We start from the raw sequence: 23,594 nt of genomic DNA, 5'->3' as shown, positions 1-23,594 counted from the left end.
AAAAGGCTGAGAACCACTTTGTAGCTCTAACAGTGTCTCTCCCGGCCAAAGTACTCCCACGCTTGCATAAATGTATACAGAATATCATGCAAATCAGACTCAAATATTTCTCACAACTGAAGCACATGAATCTTTGAGAACTTTGGGACACAATGGGTTGACTAGCCCATGGACATGGGGAAGTACGAGATGCGGAAGACTAACACTGATATATACATGTGTGTGTGTATATATATATATATATCAATTTACCCTTTTCCTTCTTCCTGTAAAAGCAAGTTAACACGGACACCTGGGATGAAAGCCAAAACTCACATGGGACAGATTTTAACTGCAGACTTTAAAAACCAGGTACGTTTCTCATTTTAGGACAATGTTTGCACATCAACTGGTCACAAGGCACAGTGAATGAGGTATCAGAGACAAGCTCTCAGGAGTCGTGAGACAGCACAGAGCGTCTGCATTGCCAGGACACAGTACCTGCAGCTACTGACAACACTTTGCAACACATTACACAGTGCAAGTTCAGGAAAGAAAATAACCATTTGTAACCTTACATTATGAACCTGATGGATGGCTGAGAAAGGAAATCCAGCGTTCTGATTCGTCCATATCTCACAGACAGACGACTGCTGATATAAACAGAAAACTATCTCATCTTGTCAATATTTAGAACATGGCAGCTACCAAGGTAGCATCAAGGAAGGGAAGGAGGAAAATAATAAAAAGCAAAGAATCACATTTCTTAAACACACACACACACACACACACACTCAAAAAATGTTTTAGGTTGCCCAGGTTTAATAATTGGCTTCCAACATATTCTTTTGCTTAAAAGCATTTTGGGTTGGCTGGGAAAGAAAAAAGACCATTTAGGTATTAGTTTTATATCAAGGGAGATTACCAGTAAGTTCACATCTTGGAAAAAGCAAATTGTGTTTTATATTTGCCAAAGACAACGGAAATACCTTCCCTTTTCACATAATTCATTTCAGAGGATAAATATTTTCACGGAGTTTAAGAAAGTTGGGGAAAAGCCTTTAGAGCAGAATAAATATTTTTGTTTTCTTATCTTCAATGACCAAAAGCAAACAATGCAGTAAAATGACTTTCCTGACTCAGTCATTGCTCCATTTAATAAACCTAGAAGATCCTTCTCCCTCCAGAGTTCTCAAGGGTGGTTGGCAAGGGAGAGGGGGAAGCATCAGTTGGCCACTCAGCAGTGGAGGGGCGTGGTGGGGGAGCTGGATACTAGGAGGAAGGATACTAGGCAGGAAGGGGTTGGGGTCAGGAAGCCACAGTCTGTTACTGAAGCAGACACTTTGGGGAACAGCACTAGGGAGCCTACAATGAGTCAGCTCCATCATCCCGACTCTCCACCACACCATTAACATGCTACGAATTAACAATTATTAAAAGGCAATAACGTTTTCTTGTTTAGAACCAAATGCCAAGCTAGGCCCTCCTCCCGGGAGTTACAGCAGAAACCACCAAATAAACCGGAGAGGCTCCTGGCTTGATCTTTACAGAGTTCTTTTCCTGAATTCCATCATTCTAAAAGACACCATGAAATTGAATCACAGAAAATGGCAGCATGCCTAAACTTACTCAGTAAGCACTGTGAACATCCCCAGAATTCACAAGTAGGCCATACAAAGATCATGCCGGAAGGAGATAAGAACATAACCACAATATGGTTTAGAAGCCCGGCAAAGAACAATCGCATCAGCAAATGAATTATGGAAAAGAGACTTATCCCTGGCTAAATGTTACCCTACCTTCACCCTCCCAGAAATGCTCACCAGAAATTTAACATCTCTCTGTCCAGTGACAGTGGCATCCTCCCTACCCCCACCCCAGACATCTTTGCTTTCCATCTCTTCTGTCATCTGGATGGCTTCCTGGGGACAGATTGTTATGTAATTGGCATCCGTTAAGGAAATAAGATCCCTGGGGTCTGACCGAAGGCAAATGCAACCACCTCGCACTGAAACCGGCTCTGCTACTCAGTTCCTTCTGTGGACTTCCTGGTATTCTCTCCACAGGGAATCTTCTTCTTCCTATCTTTCAAAAATTCAATCTCTAGCAGGTTAAGTCTTGTGCCCATTAAATCCCCAGCCTCATCTACAATAGCTGGCATCTGATTTAAATATACAAACTCCATGCTTTGGTGGAATTACCATCTTAACTGGCACAAACGGGCATGCAGCCGGAGGATACCCCTCACCTTCTCAGTACTCTCATCCATATTTCTGAGCTCATTGTTTCACAACTTTCACAGACTTAAAAAAAAAAAAAAGTATTTCTTCACCTGAGAGGGAGAGAGACAAGAGAGAGGGAGAGTGTGTGTGTGGGGGGGGGAGTTTGCAGCGGGAAAGGGAGAGAAAATCTCAGGCAGATTCCCCACTGAGTGCGGAGCCCAATGTGGGTCTCAACCTCACCAGCCTGAGATCATGACCTGAGCCAAAAGCAAGACTCGGCCGCTTAAGTGACTGAGCTACCTAGGAACCCCAACTTCCACAGACTTTTAATGCTAGAAGTAACCCAGGAACCACTTGTCATTTGACAGATGAAGACACTGACATTCAGAAGTGGCTTGCTCAGGTGACACAGGGGAATGTCACAACATGTCAGTCTGGGATGGCTGGGAAGGAGTGCCAGCCCAGTCTCCCCTCCCTGATGGGCACCGGGCCACTTGACAGTTGGGGCAGACCCCGTAATTTCCTGGTCACTTTGAGTCACTAAGAATCCATTTTGTAAAACAAAGAAACCAACCCAATATCACCTGATTCAGACCTTGCCTTCCCTCACCACAGGTCAGGCTTGAGACTTAAAAAACCCATGGAGCCTTGATTTGTATTTGGTCCTCCTCTCCTTCCTTCTTCTGCTAGGAGTAGTGAGAAGTGGGGTGGTATGGTCAATTGTGGATACCTCCCACCCCAAGCTCTACCTCCTTCATGCCCTTTGTTGGGGAGGGGAGTACTGGAGAAGGACAAGTGCCTCTTTTCTTATTCAGCTATGGCTGAATTCTCTGATGACTTGTACTGCTTCTCAGAATAATGCTAATATGGCCTCCCATGTTCTCTTGTAGCAGGTGCAATCATCCTGTCCTACACAGGTTCTACTGTGTTTCTGTGTAAGATCTTTGGAGGCCTCTTCTGGGGAAGGAGATGGGGTCTCCACTGCATGATTCCTGATGTGAAAAATATGTCTCCAGCTTGACTTCTTCCAACCTCTACTCAGCCCTCCTAGCGCCCCTGCTCACTCGCTGGATATAACCAGAGAAGAGAGAGGAGATAACCCAGAGAGGGTATAACCCAGCCTCCTCCTGGCGTGCCCACCCACATCACACATACATATGGCCTGGCCGTGCAGGGCAGGCTGCTCTGTGACCACTCCCCTCTCTGCCAGGACATGACCCTCCAGTTCTCTCTTCTTCAGCTCAGGTTGGTGCATCTGCCTATCAGAAGTCCAACTGTGGAATGAGATGCCAGTTTCCACTTCTGGAAGGTTCCCCCACTCTGCATGAGCCTTCTTCTTAGAGCTCTTCCCACTAGGCTCTGAGTGCATGGGGACACCTCTCTCCTCCTGCGCCCTCTCCTCAGTGGCTTAGGTCTCTGTCCTTCCCCAACACCAATCTTCTGCCTATTCACATAGGCAGCTGATGGTGACTGGGCTCACTACTTCCTGGTCAATCATGAAGAGGGTAGCTGTCTCCATTATGGGCAACTTTCTCTTGAGAATGTTCAGTACTTAGTTCCTACAGGAAATTTCCCACTTAATGTCTTATTACACAAGTATTATCTTCCAACAGTCAGAGAAAGTTACCAGAGAGTTAAGGAGGGAAGAGAGAGTCTCATGCATCACTTAGTTTATTTTTTTAAATTCACATAAAATTTTTCTCAGTGAAGGAAAAAACTCTACCTCTGGTCACATACACTGAACAGAGTTTGTATGTGGCTTATATACATTTGAAAGATGTTACAATAATTATTTTCATTTATGAGCTACGTCTTAAACTTAGAAAAAAGTAAAACTTCTATAAGTTCCAACAATGAACTGACTCAATGCAAAGGGTAAAAAGTCAGATTTTTAAAAAAGAGTTGGAAAAAAAGGGCAGTTAATTGTGTTTTAGTTGTGGAGGTCACTGAAAAAAATGATGATACATTTCAGATATCACAGTAATTCTGTTGGCAGTAAATAATTTATCAGGCTCAAAGAGCAGTTACTCTAGGTAGATTAGCTGTAACTGGCGTCTTCATAAGATAAAATGTCTCTTCTTCTAGACACATGGTTATTAGACCGAGTTTTGGAATGAGGCTTTTTTTTTTTAATGCAAAAGAGTTTCCATCACAGATTTTCATTATATTTATGAAGACAATATTTCACAGTACAACTTGTATTGAAGTGCTGAGTTCTGAACAGTTCTGGGAAAGAAAACATTGGTGATAAGATTTCACTTGGAACCCATATTCCTAGAACAGCAGTGATTTAAATCTAAGTTTTAATTGAGCTTTAGAGTGTCTTCATCTGTAACGAATAATAATAGTACTTGACCTATTTATTTTGCCAGGTTGTTCTGCAGCTCATGGTAAGGTGCATGAGAGAGGGAACTTTTTCACAGCTAAATTTCTAGCACCTAGAACACAGAAAGCCATCAAGCATGTTTACTGAATCACTGGAACTGTAGAATGTGTTCAGAGTTTCTTGACAAAGAGTAAAGCAGGACTGGAACATTAATTACTACTATTCATTATCATTTGTAGTTGGTTCGTGCTTCTCGCCACTTGGGCTTTTTTAGTCAATGACATCACTGCTGACACATTTCTGGTGAATGCACCAGAAATGAACCTTGAAGAGTTCTTGTGAGACTGGTTCTCATTTTTCCTGATAAAGGCTGACACAGGGTTTCCCACTTTGTTGAAGGGAGAAGGAATATTTGTAATTAGTATACCTATGTGTTAAAGGACTGCTTGTACCGAGCTTGGAAACAATTCTATAAAAGGATGTTAAACATCCCTCTGCAAGTTTCATTTGCTTATTTCTCAGGCCAACTTAGTTTACTGAACCTGAATGACCATGAAATCCAAATAAATGGGGATTAAGGAAAGATACAGTAGTCTTATAACTGAGATATAGTCAATAATTGAATGTGTATTTCTTTGATGAAGCAAAGGCCTATTATGTTATGTTTCTCCTGACTCTGGAAATGTTTTCTTAAAATATAACACATGTCTCATTCTTGTCACCGTCATGTACCTCAGGTTACCAGGAATTTAGTTCAGAAAATACAACACATTTGCATTCCATCTAATGACAAAATGTAAAGTATAGTACTTATCTTCAAGGTTTTCTTCCTGAAGGAAGGCTTTTTGTCTACTCAACTGGTAGCAATCCAGTAGTTTATGACATATTCTCTCTTCTTACTCATCCACTTCCCCCTCTTTACTGGAGCATTCTCAAACAGTGCTGTAACATCTTCTAGCAAAAGCAAACCGACTCCTTCCCTTGACCCAATATCCTTCTTGAGCTCCTACTCAATTTCTGCTCTTCTTTAAGAAGTAAAATGCCCCAAGAGGTGCCTGTGTTTTCTCCATGTTCCCTTTTCCTGTCCTCACTTGAGCCCATTCTACAAAAACCGTTTTTCTCTATACCCTCCACTCTGCCAAATCTGACACTCCATTTTCGTTGACATCTGGCACTTGATCACTCCTTCCATTTCTTGGCCTCCTTTGCTGGTTTCTACAAGTGGTCATCTTCCCATCCCTGGAGCATCAGTTCTTGATCCTTTGCCTTCTCTGGCTACACTAGGTGGTGTTACCCAGTCCTGACTCTCACATTCACATCTCCAGACTAGACCTCTCCCCTGAGCTCCACACTCGGATATCCAGCTGTCCTCCTGATGCTGCTCTACTTTGATGATTAACAGGCATCTTAACTGTAAAGTAAATGCCCAAACCGAGCTCCTGTTTACCTCACCTTCCCCATAAGCCTTGTCTCAGCAAACAGCAACCGGCTTCTTCCAGTTGGAGCCATATCATTTTGCTCACATTTCTCATCCAGTCTAGCACCAAATCCTGTGGAATCTACTTCTAAAGTCTTCTCACCCTCCTATCACTGCCTGGTCCAAGCCACAACCTTTTCTCACTTGGATTATTCCATTAGCTTGCAAACTGGTCTTGTTGCTTTCATCCTCATCCCCTTAGTGCTTTTTCTCAATACAACAGCCAACATGATCTGTTTGAAATGAAAGCTGCATCATGGCACTCTACTCCACTGAACTCACAGGAAGATCCAGAGTCCTAATGAGGATGGCCTTTGAGCATCTCCATCTGCCAGCACCCAGTCCTGGCCTCATCTCTCTGTCCTCCTCTCCTACTCTTCTTCTTGCTTACTTGGTTCTGGACAGCAGTGCACATTCTCACCTCAAGCCTCTGCATTTGTCTCCCCTTCTGCCTGAAATGCTCTTCCTCCAGCTACTGTGGGACGAGCTCCCCCATTTCTTGCAGGATCTACTCCAATGTCACCTTCTCAGAGAAGCCTTCCCTTAGCATCCGGCATATTATGTCCAAATTCAGTCTATATTTTCCACATTGTAAAAGGATTATTCTTTCAAGCAGAAATTGAACATTCAAAAAAAGTTTAGAGTATAGGAATCTGTCTACCTGGCACCATGACATGATTCCAAGATAGTTACTGCAACTTTTGAGCACACGGCGTGGGTCACAAAGTGACTGTCTATGGAATGCACATTGTTATGGACACAATCCCTTTTCTACCATCAGGACCAGCAGTAAACTGGGATTCAGAGGCTGATGAGGCTCATGGTGGGTCTTGGAGTGGAGCAAGCTGACAAGAGCTCCATCAACACCAATTAGGCTCCGAAAACCTTCCAGGAGTCTGCCAACACTGAGTAGGCTAGGTTAATAAAGAAATGTGTATGAATAGAGCCCTCCGGTCAGATTCTACTAGAGATGAAATTTTCTGCCTTGTTCTAGCCCTGGAAAAAAATAGCCTTTTTCTCTGTTTCTCCCTTATATTTGTCATAATTCTTTCACACTTCGGGGTGTTTGAAAATTGACCAGAAAGAATCCGACAAGAAATAGGAAAGGTTCAGGGTGAGAGCTAAAGGTATAATGAAGTCCATGCCTTCTCTTGGATGACAATGCTTCTAAAATAAAACAAAAACAAACTTGAAGAGTGAACAAAACAGCTTCAAAGGCAAAAAAAGAAAGGGCACCCTAACAAAAGAAGGCTCGGTCAGCAGCCAGTGGACTCAGCAGCTCCTTGAGCAGAGACTAAAATGAGATCTGTCAAAAAGATGGAGTCAAAGAGACTCGGGCAAGGATTAATGCACCCCACACCTCTGTATCTTTTCTTCCAGCAGCGACAGCCCCGCAGCCTATGGGGCTTCTACGGGCACTAATGGAAACACTGCCTGGAAATCAGAAAATCGAAACCCATGGTTTCTCCTGAGTTGCCCAAGGGCCGTGGGCCAGCCTCAGATCACTTCCATCTCCCTGACATGGATTCAGTAATGACCCTCCACTCCCCTCCTGTGAGCTCTGCAATTCGAACACAGCCCTCAAACAACTGTATGGGATTCTTCTTTTCAACAACACTCGAATGTCTCAAGTTCAGGGTTTTTGAGTTTTGTTTAAATTTCTATGTATGTATATGTTTGCCACTGACCCTTTTTTTAAAAAAAAAAAATTTCAGGCTCACTATTTCATTTGCAGGGAATGCTGGACTCAAGAAAATGATGTTTCCTCTCATTTCTCCACCTCCCCGAAGAGTAGGCCTATCAAATCTTCGTGATCGTGACCTTCTCCTGGAAGTGAAATGTCAGGCCATTCTCTCTGGGTTCTCTCTGGGTGACCCACTGTGGCTGGGATCAGCATTCATCAATCTAGCAAAAGTGGGAAGAACTAAATACCACTTTTGGTCCCATCCTGAGTCCATCGGCATGATCCAGATTTGGATGATAAATTCCTGTTGCTTGCCCAAATTTACAGGTTTCTCTCTTTCCCTCCCACCCTCCCTCCTTCCTCCCTACCATTCTTGTTAACAGATTCTGGTGCTGACAGCACATAAAATAAGCCCTCAGCTACCAAAGTAGGAAAGAACGTACAGGCTAGGTGATTTCTGTTATTCATTTGCAGAGATCATATATAACCTGCATTCCCTAATATGACAGTTGTAGCCCTAAATGACAATACACAATTATTTATGAGATCTCTTCAGAAAAACGAAAGCAGAGAGAAAAAAGAACACTGTGCAATCGAGATCGTAATGTACAGCTCCCCAGTTTCTCTGCACGTTGCAGGGAATTGAAGTCAATCGGGATCATGCTATTTATTGCAATATCAGCTGTTTTACTGGTTCTACTTCAAACTTTGGATGCCACCGTTACTGATGCATTTTTCAGAACAACTGAGAAGCAGAAATATTAATAACTCATTCAGAAAAGCAGTGATCAGCTCTTTTTTTTTTTTTTTATCATAACATGGATTGTTGTGAAGGAACCGGCTTCTGCAGAGTAATACTGTTCTTTGCCTGTAACATCTTTTTTATACATTATGTTCCTTTCTTGCAAACTGAGGCTGTCGTTTTCTTTATTTAAGCCCATTTTTTAGCTAGACATACAACACTGTTTCCTGCCTCTGGTCAAAAGAGAGGTACTGGACAAGGCCATTCATTCACCGATGCTGAGACCCCATTACTTCTCCATATTACTCATGTAGAAAATATGGGAAAATGAGGTCTAGTTGAGTGATGATCTTACATGATGCTGACCTAAGAGGTCTCTAGTAGGAGACTGCGGTTTTTTCCTCAGTTCTGCCTGTTCAACACTGAAATCACCGCATTGAGGAAATTACTTAAAAGGTATGCTTGTTTGAAGTAAGCGTTTTAAATTAGCTCATGTCATAGTTAGGGAGGATCACTGATGCACTGAGGGTTGGCCAAGCTTTAACAAGACATTGATAGCCCAGGATTATTGGGCAAACAACTGGATAAAACTTTATTCTGGAAAGGAATAATGTAAATGTAAAATCCTGCATTAAGGTTAAACACACACACACACACACACACACACACACACACACACACACCCCAAGGCTGAGGGCGGAGGTTGGAGGCATGGCTCATGGCCATTGGTAAAAGCTGGGACATTTTCATGAAGAAAAGCTCAGTAGGAGTTAACAGGTGTTACTGAGGTCAAGCATAAACATCAACAAAGCAGATGTGCCCAGAGCTGGGGATTCAGGATGCTGTTGGGTCCACATCCCACTTCTCAGAATGATATTTGCAAGGAGTCACATATGATGAACAGAGGAAGGGGAAGACATCAAATTCTCTTTAGTCTTAAAGAACAGTTCTCAGCAAAAGGGAGCAGTTTTATTCCTCAATTTTTCTAAGGGAAATATGTAATAATTATAGGAAGACTTATTTCAATTCAACGTAAGGCAAAAGTTCTACCAGAATTTTTCCAGAGCGATGGAACTGTTTCACAAAGTCAGGGTCACCTTCCCAGGGACGAGGGTAGGCACAAACTTGTAGCTGTCCATTTGGGATGTATTAGGAACAGTCCTGCATTATATCACAGGACTAGATATATTTTCCAGCCCGTTCCCATCCTAAGATTCTCTGCTTTTCTTTAGCAGAAGCACAGAAGAATCTTCTAGTCATTAACACAAGTTACTGCAAATCTTTGTGATGCTGCATTCAAACCTCATTGGAAACCCCTAGAGAAAAGGGGTCACGCCATTTCATAATTGTTCACATGAAGCAATTGTTTGCTACTCCTGATTTGTAAAGAATAAGAAAACGGATGTCAAGAGCAAAGGATTTTCTTGACAAAGTTTATCCATGCTACCTTGGAGGTTCAATTGTCTACCAATCTTGCATTTTCCTAAAACGTTAGACAGTATTAATAGAATCTGTCACAGGACTCAAAACATTGCACTAGAGACATTTGGGGTTCTAGAACTTACAGAATGTGTCGTGTCTGCTGAGACCCAGTTTGGAGAGAGACAGTGCAGGTGTTTATCAACACAGTGGTCAAAGCTCAAGTGGGAAGCTTGACTGCCTGCGTCTAAATCCTGCCTCTACTTCTTACAATCTGTGTGGCCTTGGGTAAGAAACATAAACTCTCCATGCTTTGGGAGTTGTATTAATTATACATTATAAGTTGTATATAAGTTGTATGAATCATTACTGCCTCTGGCAATAATGGTATTAAGTTAACTTACCAGATCTACTAGGCAGGGGCTGTTCCAAATAGTTTTTAAAAGATTCGAGACCATCCCAATTTGTGTCTAATCTGGGGATCCTAGAAAACTGTGGCTTTATGGTGCCTATAACCTTGTGTAAGTAATCTGGTCAACAAGTATTTACAGAGTGCTCAGTATAAGGAATTTTAAAATGATGAAAGAAGAGTCAGGCCTTGCTACTACACAGCCAAACTACACTTCACTATAAGAGAAAAAAAAGTTTAAATATAAAAGATAATGATAGAATTTGATGTATGCTAACTCATCAAGTATTTGAGAGTATTCAGATAAGGGTATCATCCATACATCCTTTCCAAAGAGCTCCAGTGTTAACTGGGTTATGACACAGATAGAAACTTCGTGGAGTATTCGAACTCCTAAGAACTATTGTTTCCATACCAGTGGAGAGGTATCAGTTTGGGCTTAGGAGCTGGAAAATAGAAGTAGTTTTGTAAAACACAGCTAGGTATTATGAGCTTTACTCCACAGTACATTTATTCCCAGTTGTTAGTTGAAAAAGCATACTGTAGAAGTTTTCTCAAAATAATGATACTTTCTGATAAAACTACCCAAACAGATAGCTTTAGAATTTGTAAAATAACTTTGACAACTATTCCTTTACTTGTGCCTCACAAAACATAATGTGAGGTGGGCATTCATTTCATTTTAGGAGGAGAAAACTAAGATTCTGAATGGCTAAAAAGGTTTGCTCAAGTTTATAGAGGTAAGAGATATACCAGAGATGGGATTCTTAACCCTGATCGCATGGCTTCAGGTCTGGCATTTTAAAAAAGCTCGTCAAATTATAAATATGGACCACTGAAATCAATACTCATGTGATATGACAATTTTCTATCAGACATTCTCAGAATGTTAGAGTGGGTTTGTTCAGGGGCCCACTTTTGCTATTTCTGCTGCATTCCCATCCCTGGTCATGGCACTCTGACCAGCCCTGGGAGGGGCTCCCTTTCCACCCTTCAATCTGTGTGGTGCACCAGGAGGGAGCTAAAACCCCGTTCAGACACATGACCTGTGCCTGGCTAATCATATCGCAAGCGCGTGCATGCGCGCGTGCGCGCGCACACACACACACACACACACACACACACACACTACATAGTACACACACAACCTCCTTTGTAATTCACTCTGGACAGATAAGTGATCCAAAATAGACTGATCTGAACAAATGGGACTCAATCCTGGGACTTTAGGGGGAGCGCTTGGAAAAATAAGGCCTCTTTCTTATAGTTCCAAGTTAAGTAGAAATTGGATTTGAAACTCCCTCATAATAGAGAAAGCCTGTTTGTGAGAAGAGCCAGCCCAGAGGGGAGCAGAGCTGAGACGGGAAGAGCCAAAGAGCAAGACATCACAGGAGCACCTGGACCCCGGTCCACCTGAACTTCGCAGTGAAATGACTCAAACACATGCCCTTTTCGACTTAAGACACCCTGAGGTGGATTTTTGTTACTTGCATGTATCTGGAAGAGTCCCTACTGGTATATTACTTCAGTCATCTACGAATGGGATTAACAGAGAGAGGACTGCATAATCAGCCCTATTTCCTCTAGACATGAACCCCCTCCTTTTTTTAACATTTGAAAAAGAAAAGGAAGAGGGAGAAGGGGAATAAGAGAATTCTCCTACCCTTGAAAATTTATCAAGGTCAGATTACAACAACCAAAACTCTGACCTGCGGACCCAAGAACTGGACTGAATATAATGAGAAACATTCCAAAGATTTAACAAGTGGAAAAATAGCCTGGTGGTCCTCTTTGTGAATAAGCTACTCACTGTCAGCAAGCCTAAGGCACCACTAAATATCACAAGGTCAATTCCACCGAAACAGGGTTTTTATATAGTATCAGATTTCTTATTTATTCAGTTGAAAATAGGATGTTTTATACTGATTTTTTTTTTTTAAATCCGTGGTCTGTTTTTAATGGGGAACATTCACTCTGGTTAAGTACCAGGACACTGAAGGAAGCTGGAGACATCAAAGCTTCTCCAGCAAAAATCAATGGAGGTGTTTAGGTCTGACTGGCATGTGTCAGAACAAACTCCTGGTCATCTAATTTGCCTCACTGATGGACTTGACAGAGAATGAAAGAATCCAGACTTGTAAGATGAGCATCAAAACCTAAAAAGGAATCCCTCTGAGTGATTCTCCTACTTCTTCCCATGACTTTTTTTTAAACCTGACGCACAGGATAGATAGTGACACTTCAAAGTTTCCCAAAAGACACTTAATCACACTGGAATTTCCCTCTGCAAAGTTGTCACAGGGAGAGAGCAGTGTATATTTTGAGAAGAGGCAATTAACCGTCCACATTAATAAATGAAGTGTACACACATCAGGTTTAAATTCCAACTATGAAAGCAACGTTTTCCACTTCTCCTTGGTGCAATGCCTTTGGGAATCGATGGCTGGTGGTCCAGAGCTCTTGGCTTGAATCGGGTAACAGTTCTCATCAACATCCCAAGTTATCTCTGAAACTGGGGCGTCAGCTTGTCAGCCCGACAAGCTGTCAGATCGGAAGCTCCTGATGAAGAGCGTACTGAGTTTATTCTGAACCTTCCTTTTTAGTTTTATATTATCTGTCTGCGCTTGAGTATTAGGAGTCGCTCTTTAGACCTTCATGGAAGAAACTTTTGAAGTCATAGACAGGCTGAGCCTTTCTGAATAGTGGCTAGGCAATAACGGTCTAAACTAAAAACCAGCCATTAACTTACGAGCATTTTTTAAAAATCCGATGTTAACACAGTAACAAGAAACCTTGTAAGCTGGGGGCGAAAAATCGCTTCTGTAAAATGCTGTTCCTTGAGCACAGTTGTGCTATTTTCTGAAGGCTGATTCTGTAAACTCCCATAATGCCAGAGCAGTGGGTAAAATTTCTACAAACGAGACTTTCTCTCCCAGGGGGAAATATGAAAGAACAAATTACCATCCTCCTTCTCGCCCAAAGATGGCTAAGCATTTGCCTCACGGCTTAGGATAACCATGCCTCTCTAGCCAATTTGGTGGGCTGTAGAATTCAAGCAAGTTGTAAATTTCATTTAAGGAAAAAGTAGTCCCTCTTTCTCACTTAATGTTTTATCTGACCATGTTAAAATAGTAATAACATGCCATTACTCTAAGTTCGCTACATACTTTTTTTTTTAAGTTTTTATTTAAATTCCCGCTGGTTAACATACTAGTTTCAGGTGTGCAATGTAGTGATTGGACGTGTCTACCCATCTCCTGATGCTCCTCGCAAGGGGAGGGGTGCGAGGGGATGGGTTAAACGGTGATGGGGACTGAGGAGTTCTACATACTTTTTTTTTTTTAAAAGATTTTATTTATTTACTTGACAGAAAGAGATCACAAGTAGGCAGAGAGCAGGCAGAGAGAGAAAGGGAAGCAGGCCCCCTGCTGAGCAGAGAGCCCGATGCGGGACTCGATCCCAGGACCCTGAGATCATGACCTGAGCCGAAGGCAGCGGCTCAACCCACTGAGCCACCCAGGCGCCCCAGGAGTTCTACATACTTTTGTAGCCTGAATTGGTAGAGACATATTCCACCTATCCTCTGCCTCTCCTGGCTTTGTGATCACTGCACAGACTCCCTTCTCCATCATGAGAGAGGCTTCTCGAGAGCCTTTAAATTTATGCAACTAAAATAATAAGCAATAAAATTCCAATTCCATTGGATTTGGAAGCACCGATAATACTGGAACAAAAAGACGGTCTATACGGAATGCTACAACCGTCTGGGTGAGCACTTACTTTTCTAATATCTTTGGCATTCACCGGCTCCGTGATGAACCCCGTGATTGAATTAGGGACTGACAGATGATATATACCTTAAGTGAGAGTCATATCATCTATGTACTAACACAGTGACTCACAGGTTAGAATATGCTTTCGCATGAATCATCTTATCTGATACACACAAATCCCAGAGGCAGGCTGTATCCACATTTTAAAGAAAGCTGAAGTTCAGAGAAACCACATGACTTGGTACAGGTTGCACAGCCAGAAAGAAACCAAATCAGAACCCCAATGGAAGAAACAGCTTCCAGTGGTTGCAGAAAACAAAGGACTTCTCTGGATGCACGGTAAGCTCCATACCTCTGGGCGAAGCTTTCGCAAACATGGGGGAAGGGCAAAGTTCTACCAAGATGTGCAAAGGGGTCAGCACTAAAAGGCTCAACAAATAACTGTTATAGTTGTGCATTAATGGGTTTTATGGTGATACATAGAAAAGCTGATTCAGTGAGTTTCCACTAAACTAGAGTGATTTTATCCTTCTTCTGTTGGCTGTGTCTACACAGGTATAATCTATTTTAGCATAGTGGAAATCTGTATTTGTTCAACTGTTATTAAAATGTTTTATATGACATAAAAATGTTTATATCATTTAAGACACATCACAGGGTATAAGGAGCCATAGAGAAACCAGGCTATGGTCAGGTAGGTGGAGCGTGAGTCCCGGCTCTGCCAGACACTAGCCAGGAGGCAAACCCCTTACGGCCCTGGGCTTGCTTGAGTGCACGATGCTCCGTGGTGAGGATTAGGTAAGATAAAGCACATGGACTTCCAGGGCAGGGCTTCTATCTGGCCCCGTTTCCATTTCTCCTCTTTTAACAGTATCAAAAGAACAGATCTTTGTAGAACTCATATAAATGTAAAATGCTTTCAAATAAAGAAGTAACAAATCACTTGTACTTACTAAGCAATACTGCTTGGATCAAGAAACTTAGACTTCCGGCTGAATCAACTTTCCAGTGACTGAGGAGCAATGCACACAAAGCCTTCACAGTGCCTTACATAATCCCCCAGGCAAGTTCTGATTTGATTTCTTTCTGCTTGTGTGACCCGGACCACGCAAGTCATGTGGTTTCCCAGCCTCCTTGTCTTCAAAATGTGGATAATATCTATTTCTTGGGTTTGTGTGCATCAGATAAGGTAACTGTCCCCCAATACTGATATTCTTTTTAGATGAGAGCCTTCCAAACACAAGAACTTCTACGCTGTGGATTTTCCTCATTAATATCAAGCTAAAATTTGTGTAAAGACTTGCATTTCTCTTACTACTTAGGAGACCTTTTTATTTTGTGAAAATAGAAGCAGGTTTCATTTTTCCCTGAGTATTTTTTTAAATGAAGGCCTTCTATAAATGGTGATAAGTTTCATATCTGGAAACTCTTTTTCCTTTCTCTGTAACTTTGGAGAATATGGTCCCTAAACTTTATTAGCTCCATTACTCTCCTTTATTATTCACTTTAAGGGTATCCTTTTAAAAAATATTTAATTTATTTATTTATGGGAAAAAAGGAGAGAGAGAGAGCATGACAGAGGCAGAGGGGGAAGCAGGCTCCCCGCTGAGCAAGGAGCCCAATGCAGGACTCGATCCCAGGATCCTGGGATCATAACGTCAGCCAAAGGCAGACACTTAACTGACTGAGCCACCTGGGTACCTAAGAGTATTCTGACTTCTAAATAACACTCAAGAAAATTTCAAAGATTGTGAGTCGGCCCTAAATACTGGAAATAGTTGTCTCCCTTCTGATCTATTTTCTGTATTTTCGCTTGCTTTTTCATCTCTACAGAACTTGGACTGAGCAGCTTGTCTGCCGTGTGCAACACGCACATGAGTAGTTGTGTGGGATAGATCGTTTGTACTAAAAGGAGATAACAGATGTGAAAGCACTTGAAAATTTAAAAGCTCTGAGTTGTTATTATACAAATGTGAATGTGACATTCATTTATTAGAGCTACGGCAATGTAGGAGCACCGTGGAGCTTCTGAGCTAATGAGTCCAATTTAGAACCGTAGGCTAGAAAACAATGTTTTCAGCATGATGGAAACCCATTGTTTAGGTGTGATTATATCATTACGTTCGGTGGGTTAAAAAACGTTCTTAGTACTGAACTCAACTCTGTCTCTCACATATTTCTTTAACATGATTTGATGCCAGAACATTGCTTCTATCAGAATAAAAGCAAACAATAGTCACAATAGTTAAAATCTTTTGTATTCCAAGACAGTTTTTCATATTGGTTCGAGTTGAGCACAAGTAATTAAACATCACCCTAGTGTTACCTTTGAAAATCTTTGGCCAAAGAACAAATTTAATAGTGGAGGGGACATTGAATTCACCTCAATTTAACTTTAAGCATTGGTTTTGCCAAGTGAAGGAAAGTGTTTCCACACATTTATTGAGCAGACCTTAAGAAGGCAACATTCTTCTAAAATAACTGCCACCACCAAGAACTTAAGGTTTCTGGCCTATGACTCGAATTCTAGATTGCTCTGGTGGGGCCTCTGCTATTTGGAGTAGAGGGGTTTCTTGGAACGTGGATCTGGCCTGGTGATTTTTTATTAATTGCATTTTCCTTTCCTTTAAGTAAGAAAGCCTGAAGATGAACTTCTACTGTTTGGTGGGAAAAAGACAGGCAAGGCAAGCCTTACCCATGCTATGTAAGCCCCTTGGGAGAAAGTCTCCAGGGAGGAACCACAGGGATCGAGCTCCTGGTTGGAAGGCAGTGTAACTTGCTCCTTGCTTACTGAAATTTTAATTTCCAATTCAAATCTTTAGGAAGACTCAACGTTATTGGGTAAGGACAACCTCGGGGAAGAATGTGGTCTAGTGTGGATATGACAGGTTGTTAAAAAAGCAAAGGGATTTAAAAAATCATTATAGCAGATGACCAGAAAAGGAAGGATAAGAAAAAGCATTAGTTGAGTGGCTGAGTGGTAGAAAAGTACTTAAATAAAACCATTCAACAACAAAATCACTGAGTATTTTGTATTTTGACAGGTTAAAGTTTTGAAACTAATTTTTAAAAGATACACATTCATTTCTCCATGATTTTTGGCATTTCTAGACTAGGAAACAGTCTCAAGAGAAACAAATAAAAAACTGCAGTTAACCCAACGGAAAGAGTTGGGATCTCAGAATCCATTTTTCTTATGGATCAGGTTCCTGCAGTTCCATCTCCTATTTTCTCTGCAGCCAAAGTGCTGTATTTAATGGCAGGATTTCAGAAAGGTCTGATACGCTCCTGGCTGCTGATGGTGGCCTAAGTCTACACCAGTCATTCCATCACTGCAGACAGTACATGAGAGGAAAAGACACAGACCCTCCACGGCTCACTGCGTCCATCCACCCACTTATCTCAGCTTCTTTCTGTTTCTGGACCTCTCTCACCTGGCCAGATACAAGTTCATTCGACTTTCTCGAGGGTGAGACCACTCCTCAAAGGGATGCCTTCTGACTGGAGTGACAGGAAAAACATCTGGGCTATTCCATACCAGCCCTAGCTTATGAACCTCCCGAAGAAGAGAAAGTTAAGGGAACAATCGTGCGAGATTACCCAAGTGTTCACACGCAGGCAGAAGGGGAATTAAGTTCCTCTTTGAAAAAACTGCACTATGTGCAGAAATTTCACAGATTATATGAGGATCTCGGGTAGGTGATTCTGTTTTTGAGGTTGGCAGAGTCAACAGTAGCTAATGGTCTTTAACAAAGGATCCTCCTTCACCCAGGGAAGGGAAAGGTTCAGAAAAGACCCAGTTTGTACTAATACATAAAGACCACATGGCTCAAAGTTAAATCAAACCATGTCTCTGAAATGCTGTCATTAGAGAAATTTAAACAGATATGTGATCCACAAATACTAACAAGCAGCAGGAAATATCTGAACAACTTGGGGGAAAAGCTTTCAGATTTTTTAAAAGAACATCAGTGAAAACAGAAATAAGGATTAAAAGCTAATACTTAACAAGAGATAAAGGGAAAATTATTCATTTCTTGTATCTCGTACATTTTCATCTCCCTTCAATAAAAGATTGTCCGTAATCCTAACATTGCCATTCCCCGCACAAAGAACCCAGAGAACAATTCAATATTGAGAGAGCCGAAAGGAGTTGCAATATACCAGACCCTCTCTCTCCAGGGCATTTGCAGGCAGAATAGCCATGGTTTCCAGAACATTCTCTCCACATTTTTCTTTCATGAGCGGCAGCACAGAATGTTTACCAAAGGCTTTTCAAAACAGAATCTCACCAAACAGTTGAGAAAAATATTTAACAAGCAAAGCAAAGCAAAGCAATTACAGTCAAATTTTCACCTCAAGATTCTCATCTTAGGTGTGGGAGGCAGAGAGAAGCCTCTTAACACACTGGTCTGAACCTAGGAGGAGGATGAAAAGAGCTGATTCTGTCAGTTGTTGTCAACAAATCCAAATCTTGAATTCTCAGAGAAACTCTAGAGCTAGTTGCCCCTCTGAATGCATGTTAAGAACAGCTCTGCTGTCTGGTTATGGCTGACTCAAGTTTCTGAGCAATAATCTGAGGGCAGGCTAGACACAGACATCTCTACCAAAACCCTGGAAAGGTCCAAACAGGAACGGTTTCTTTTTTCGGTTCTTTGTGCCAGGCAGCATCATCACCTTCAACTCCTCAAAGTGACAATATGAGATGGTACTATTCTGTTCAAGCATGTTAACTTGGAAGGAAATTAACAACATTACGAAGAGCTAATACTTCCCTCCAACTTCTGCTCTGTCATCTAAGCGATTTACATTTTATAACCCAGACTTCTATTATTCATTTTCATTATGATTCGATTCTTACATGGTATGACTCCTCTGTGGCCCAAAGACTTTCTGGGTGCAATGAGATCAGACAATTTCTCCCATAAGAATGGAGAGCAAGGGCCTGTGTGTATATTCCATTCTCAGGAAGGTCTGTTTAGGTTTGGTTCAAGCAAGTAAGGAATGAAAGCCATAGCATAAAATGGTAAAATTCCGGCTGGGTGGACAACAGGCATCCGCTCACCGTAAGCCAGTGTTCAATATTAGAATGCATTACTTGATATGGGGGAAAGGCAAAAACATCACAGAGGCTTATAACACCTTACCTGGGCCATCTGCCTCTCCAGTTTTGATCGGGGAATATCATCAAAGTAGTTTTCATTTCTTCTCCTCCTTGCATCGCCCTGCATGATAATGTGAGGAACGTCTAGGGAGCCACCAGTGGTGTAAGTGCTTTGGCTAAGTGATGGAGACAACTGAGGAGGAGTGTGATTACCACTGGGATCCTGAATGGAAATACATCATGAAATAAATACCATGTTCTTGTGGCTCACCTTTGCTTTCACAATTGTGAAACACTGACAAGACAAATTGCGGGGGTGGGGAGTCATTTCTGAATCAACTGCCAAGACATGAATGACATTCCGCCATTTTTTTTAATGGCGTGATCTAGGCAATATTCCCCCCCCCCCCCAAGTATTTTAGGTCAAAAGTTTAAAGGATACTCAATCAGGCTCTGTTTTCTTGCACGCAGTGCTACGGAGGAGTTCAGGAGAGAAGGCACACATACGTTGGGCACCCCTGACGATACCGTGTGTGCTATGTTTTCATGCGGACAGAGTGTCCTCACTGTGGTAGACACATGAACAGAGAGCCCCGGTGGGACCTAACGGGTCTTGATTCTCCATCCGAGGGTGGTGTGGCAATGGGCCAGGGAAGAGGACACAGCATGGAGACACAGCATGTCACACGCAGACTGCAGAGCAATGCATATAATGACAGAGGATGTGTGTCAACGGCAAAGATGACTCAAGCTGAGGGAAACCGGGCAGAAGGAAGACAAGGGGCGGCAGAAGGCTGGGCTCTAGTGTCTGCAAGTCAGAGGAGGGTTGGATTGTGCTGGGTCTCCAGGCCACTCCTCCCCCAGATGTTCTGGGCCTCCTGTGACAGATTAAGATCCTGCACTTTTTCTGGGGAAATCTCTGTCTTTAGTCTGTTTGTTGTTCTCCTAAATTTCTTCCAGGGAGCCAGAGGGAGCAGTACAGGAGGGGAAGGAAAGAGAGCAGAATAAGTTGGTGGAGTTGTTCATCTAAAGAGGCATTTTAAGATGTTTACACTGATGGCACCTAAATCTTTCCCTCCTTTCGTGTAGCAAAAGGAAGGCAATACAATAATCTCTTTCCAGGCTTATTTCCCCTCTAACTTATTGGAGGCTTCCTTTCCTTGGAAGAAAAATAGGTCCTATTTCTCCTTTCACTGCTCCCAAAACCCTCAACTAGTCTCCAAATGTCCCAGTGTGTCCCAATTCTCCCGATATGTTCCTTCTGGTTCCCTCCTCCAGCCACATCTCCTGCGCTCCCTGACATGGTTGTATATCTTCTTCTCCTTTAAAAACGGAACCAGACTCCAAAGCTTAGCAGCTCCTCTCCTGCCTGGCCCTCCGCTGTGCTGGTGGTAGAGGGTGGGCTGTTTGCTGAAGCTCACTGATAAGAGGCTTTCTGCGGCATTGCACGTCTTAGATGGAACTTAGTTCCCATTGCTTCTCTGCCTTTTGGCTAAGATCAAGTGTGGGAACTTAGCTCCATCTAAGTGCCGGGCTCCTGTGCACTGTTCGCGATCCCTGCCTCTGCTGCCACGTGCAGAAGAGGGGTCAGAAGCAAGTGCAGGACTAACTGAAGAGAACAGAGCTGGAACTCTCCAAGCAGTCATGGAGATCCTGGTTTTCTGAGGAGTTTCTGGAAAGTTCCAATAGGCCTCCCAAAACCAGGGCCGGCTGCAGGCTCCCGGCCGCTGCCACCTTGCTGGCAATCAACTATCGTTTTCTTGTTCGCTCTGCTCCTCCCTTCCTGCCTTCCTCCTCCTTCCACTTTAGTTTTCTCTCCCTTCTGTGGGTTCTCTCTCTAGTTTTTCTGCCCCATAATCCTAAAATGTAGCTGAACTCGTTTCTTAAAGTTCTCTGGAGTCTCTATTTTTCATTTTTGAAGTGGGTAAAGCTGACGAGCTTGCACTGCCTAAAAACCAGAAGACCCTAAGGTTAACTTTAAATTGATCCTTCCTTAATTGTGGTCCTCCATTGATTTCTTTTCTGTGGGTTTGAGGAGTTTGACAGAAAACTCATTTCCTCTCACTTGGTGCAGATGGGAGTGTGGGAAGGGAGGGGAGGGAGCGATTCTTTAAAGGTGGTGGTTTGTCCGATGTGCATCTACAATCTCAAAAACAGATATTTAACCAATTGAGAAAAACAAATCTCATCTTACAAAATACAATCAAAAGTGAGATTGTTTTTTATATAAATAAGGTAAGCTACATGGAAAACAACCTGTACTTCCCGATCCGTTGCTTTGGTCGTTTTATTTTATTGCACAAGATCACCTTTGAGGATAAGAGCGGAGAACGAAACGGACCAGCTGGGCACTTACCCTGAGGGTGATGGACCGAGGGGGCTTCTGGGGTGGGTCGTCGTGTAGCCTGTCTCCCAGAGATGCCAAAATACGTTTCCTGTGGCCAATCAAATTGATTTTTAAAACCTGAAACGACATATACTTAGGTTAAATATTTCGTTTGAGAAAAAATATCTTACATGTCCTAAAAGACGGAAGAGTGAAGGGATTTGTGCCGTTACCTCTGCCCCCTGGGAGATGCGGTGTGAAATCAGAGTGGGCCCTCGAGTCTGGAAAGATGGGAATGGCACGGGCAGAGCCCACAGTGGCAGTGGACTGGAGGCGGGAAAAGAGAGCAGACACTGCTCCTTTCTCTCGAGCTGCCCTAGAGCCCAGTTCTCCACTAGGCAACCACAGCGCTTTCCAAAGGATAAGTCCAGTCTTTTCCCTTACCAGCAGAAAACTCTCCAATATCTTTCTATTGCTCCTATTTCTTTTTTAAAGATTTTATTTATTTAATGGAGAGAGAATGAGCATGTGTGCACAGAGGGGGAGGAAGAAGCAGACTCCCTGCTGCGTGGGGAGCCCAATGCAGGGCTCCATCCCAGGACCCCACATCACATGAGCTGAAGGCAGATGCTTAACTGACTGAGCCACCCAGGCGCCCTTCTATTGCTCTTAAAATAAAATCCGAGTCCTGACCTGGCTCCAAGGTCCAATAGGGCTGGTTGCCCTCTGCCTCCTTTAGGGTCCCTCCATTCAGTATGTTCACACCGGTCTCCTCTACTCCTTGAACATTCCATACTTATTCTTGCCTTGGGGCCTCTATCCCCTTTGTCCATTTATCTGGGATTGTCCCCTTAAGATTTTCAAATGGCACCTTCTCGTCCTTCTGGAGCTCAAGTGTTGTCTCCTCACGAAAGCCTTTTTCTTCCTCTCATTAAAAGAACCAAGCCGCTGCCTTCGGCTCAGGTCATGATCTCAGGGTACTGGGATCGAGTCCCGCATCGGGCTCTCTGCTCTGCAGGAAGCCTGCTTCCCTCTCACTCTCTCTGCCTGCCTCTCTGCCTACTTGTGATCTCTCTCTGTCAAATGAATAAATAAAATCTTAAAAACAAACAAACAAACAAACAAACAAAAAACATGTCCTCAACCCCTGTCCCACTTTATGATCCCCTTTTTCTCATTCTCGGAAATGACTTTGTGTACAGGTTCAGTGTGTGTGTGTGTGTGTACCCCATATCCTCTAGGTAAACCTCCTGCAAGCAGGGCCCTGATCTATCTCTATCAGTATGATTTCCCAAATGCCTAAAGCAATGCTTGAAATAATAGGGACTCAATGAATATGAGAGAATGAAAGTTAATGTTGATGAAAGTAGCAGAGTAGCATGAGAATCAAGCTCGGTCCACCTGGGGGAAGACTCAGAGGCTCCCTTGGAGGGATTCTGAGTCTGAGGGTGCTGCAAAGGGCGCACTGTGGAAGAGATGACCAAGGGAGCCAAGACCCGCAGACAGCCTCAGGCCCCCTCCCCTCCTAGAGCTTTACAAATGCTACCCCTTTCACCATCCCAACATCCTTCTCTAGAAGGTATTCTTCTTCCTTTCCAGAAGAGGAGACTAGAGTTCAGAGTGGTTAAGTAGCCTAAGGGCCAGTACATGGCGGCTTTAGGATTTGAATCAGGTTTGCCGGATTCCAAAACTTATTTCACTCCAAGGTAAACTGCAAAGTGTAGGTGCATCTCCAAGTATTACTGACTTTTTAGACGAGATCGGGCGCGTTCAGGGTGGTATGGCCGTAGACTATTACTGACTTTTTAAAACAGTGTATTATACATCCATTCATAAGAAACGCATTTACCTCTTCTCTGCCATGTATAGTACGAGGACAGAACTGGGACTATTTGGGTTCCTAGTTCCTAGTAACAGCCATAGTGTAAGTAATCTAAAAACAAAAACAAACAAACAAACAAAAAAAACCCAAAACAAACAAAAAAACCCAAAACAACTCTCTTTTGAGTTTCAAAGGGGAGAGGTAGGCATTTCTTTGGCATTCATCCCATGCTTCCTTGAATTTTTATTTGCCTATTTGTCAGTGAGCTTATTGGCCTTTCTGCCTAAATTGATTCCGACTTTAAACCAGCA

General features: G+C 42.7%; 1 protein-coding gene across 18 annotated transcripts in view; it reads right to left on the bottom strand.

The window, feature by feature from the left end:
* ANKS1B (ankyrin repeat and sterile alpha motif domain containing 1B) overlaps positions 1–23,594 on the bottom strand; it is a 1,113,728-nt gene that overhangs the window by 61,007 nt on the left and 1,029,127 nt on the right. For 7 of the 18 annotated variants that reach the window (XM_046012089.1, XM_046012090.1, XM_046012088.1 and 4 more), the window contains 3 exons: positions 21,492–21,599; positions 19,179–19,358; positions 558–632 (listed from right to left, as the gene is read on the bottom strand). In XM_046012089.1, the coding sequence (XP_045868045.1) occupies positions 558–632; positions 19,179–19,358; positions 21,492–21,599 (363 nt within the window). The remainder of the gene's footprint in view (positions 1–557; positions 633–19,178; positions 19,359–21,491; positions 21,600–23,594) is intronic. The other 11 variants (XM_046012083.1, XM_046012085.1, XM_046012097.1 and 8 more) reach the window with 4 other exon arrangements.

Source organism: Meles meles, chromosome 7 (assembly GCF_922984935.1).
Source record: "Meles meles chromosome 7, mMelMel3.1 paternal haplotype, whole genome shotgun sequence".
In the NCBI taxonomy this organism is placed as follows: domain Eukaryota; kingdom Metazoa; phylum Chordata; class Mammalia; order Carnivora; family Mustelidae; genus Meles; species Meles meles.
This window is presented reverse-complemented; position numbering and strand designations above follow the sequence as displayed.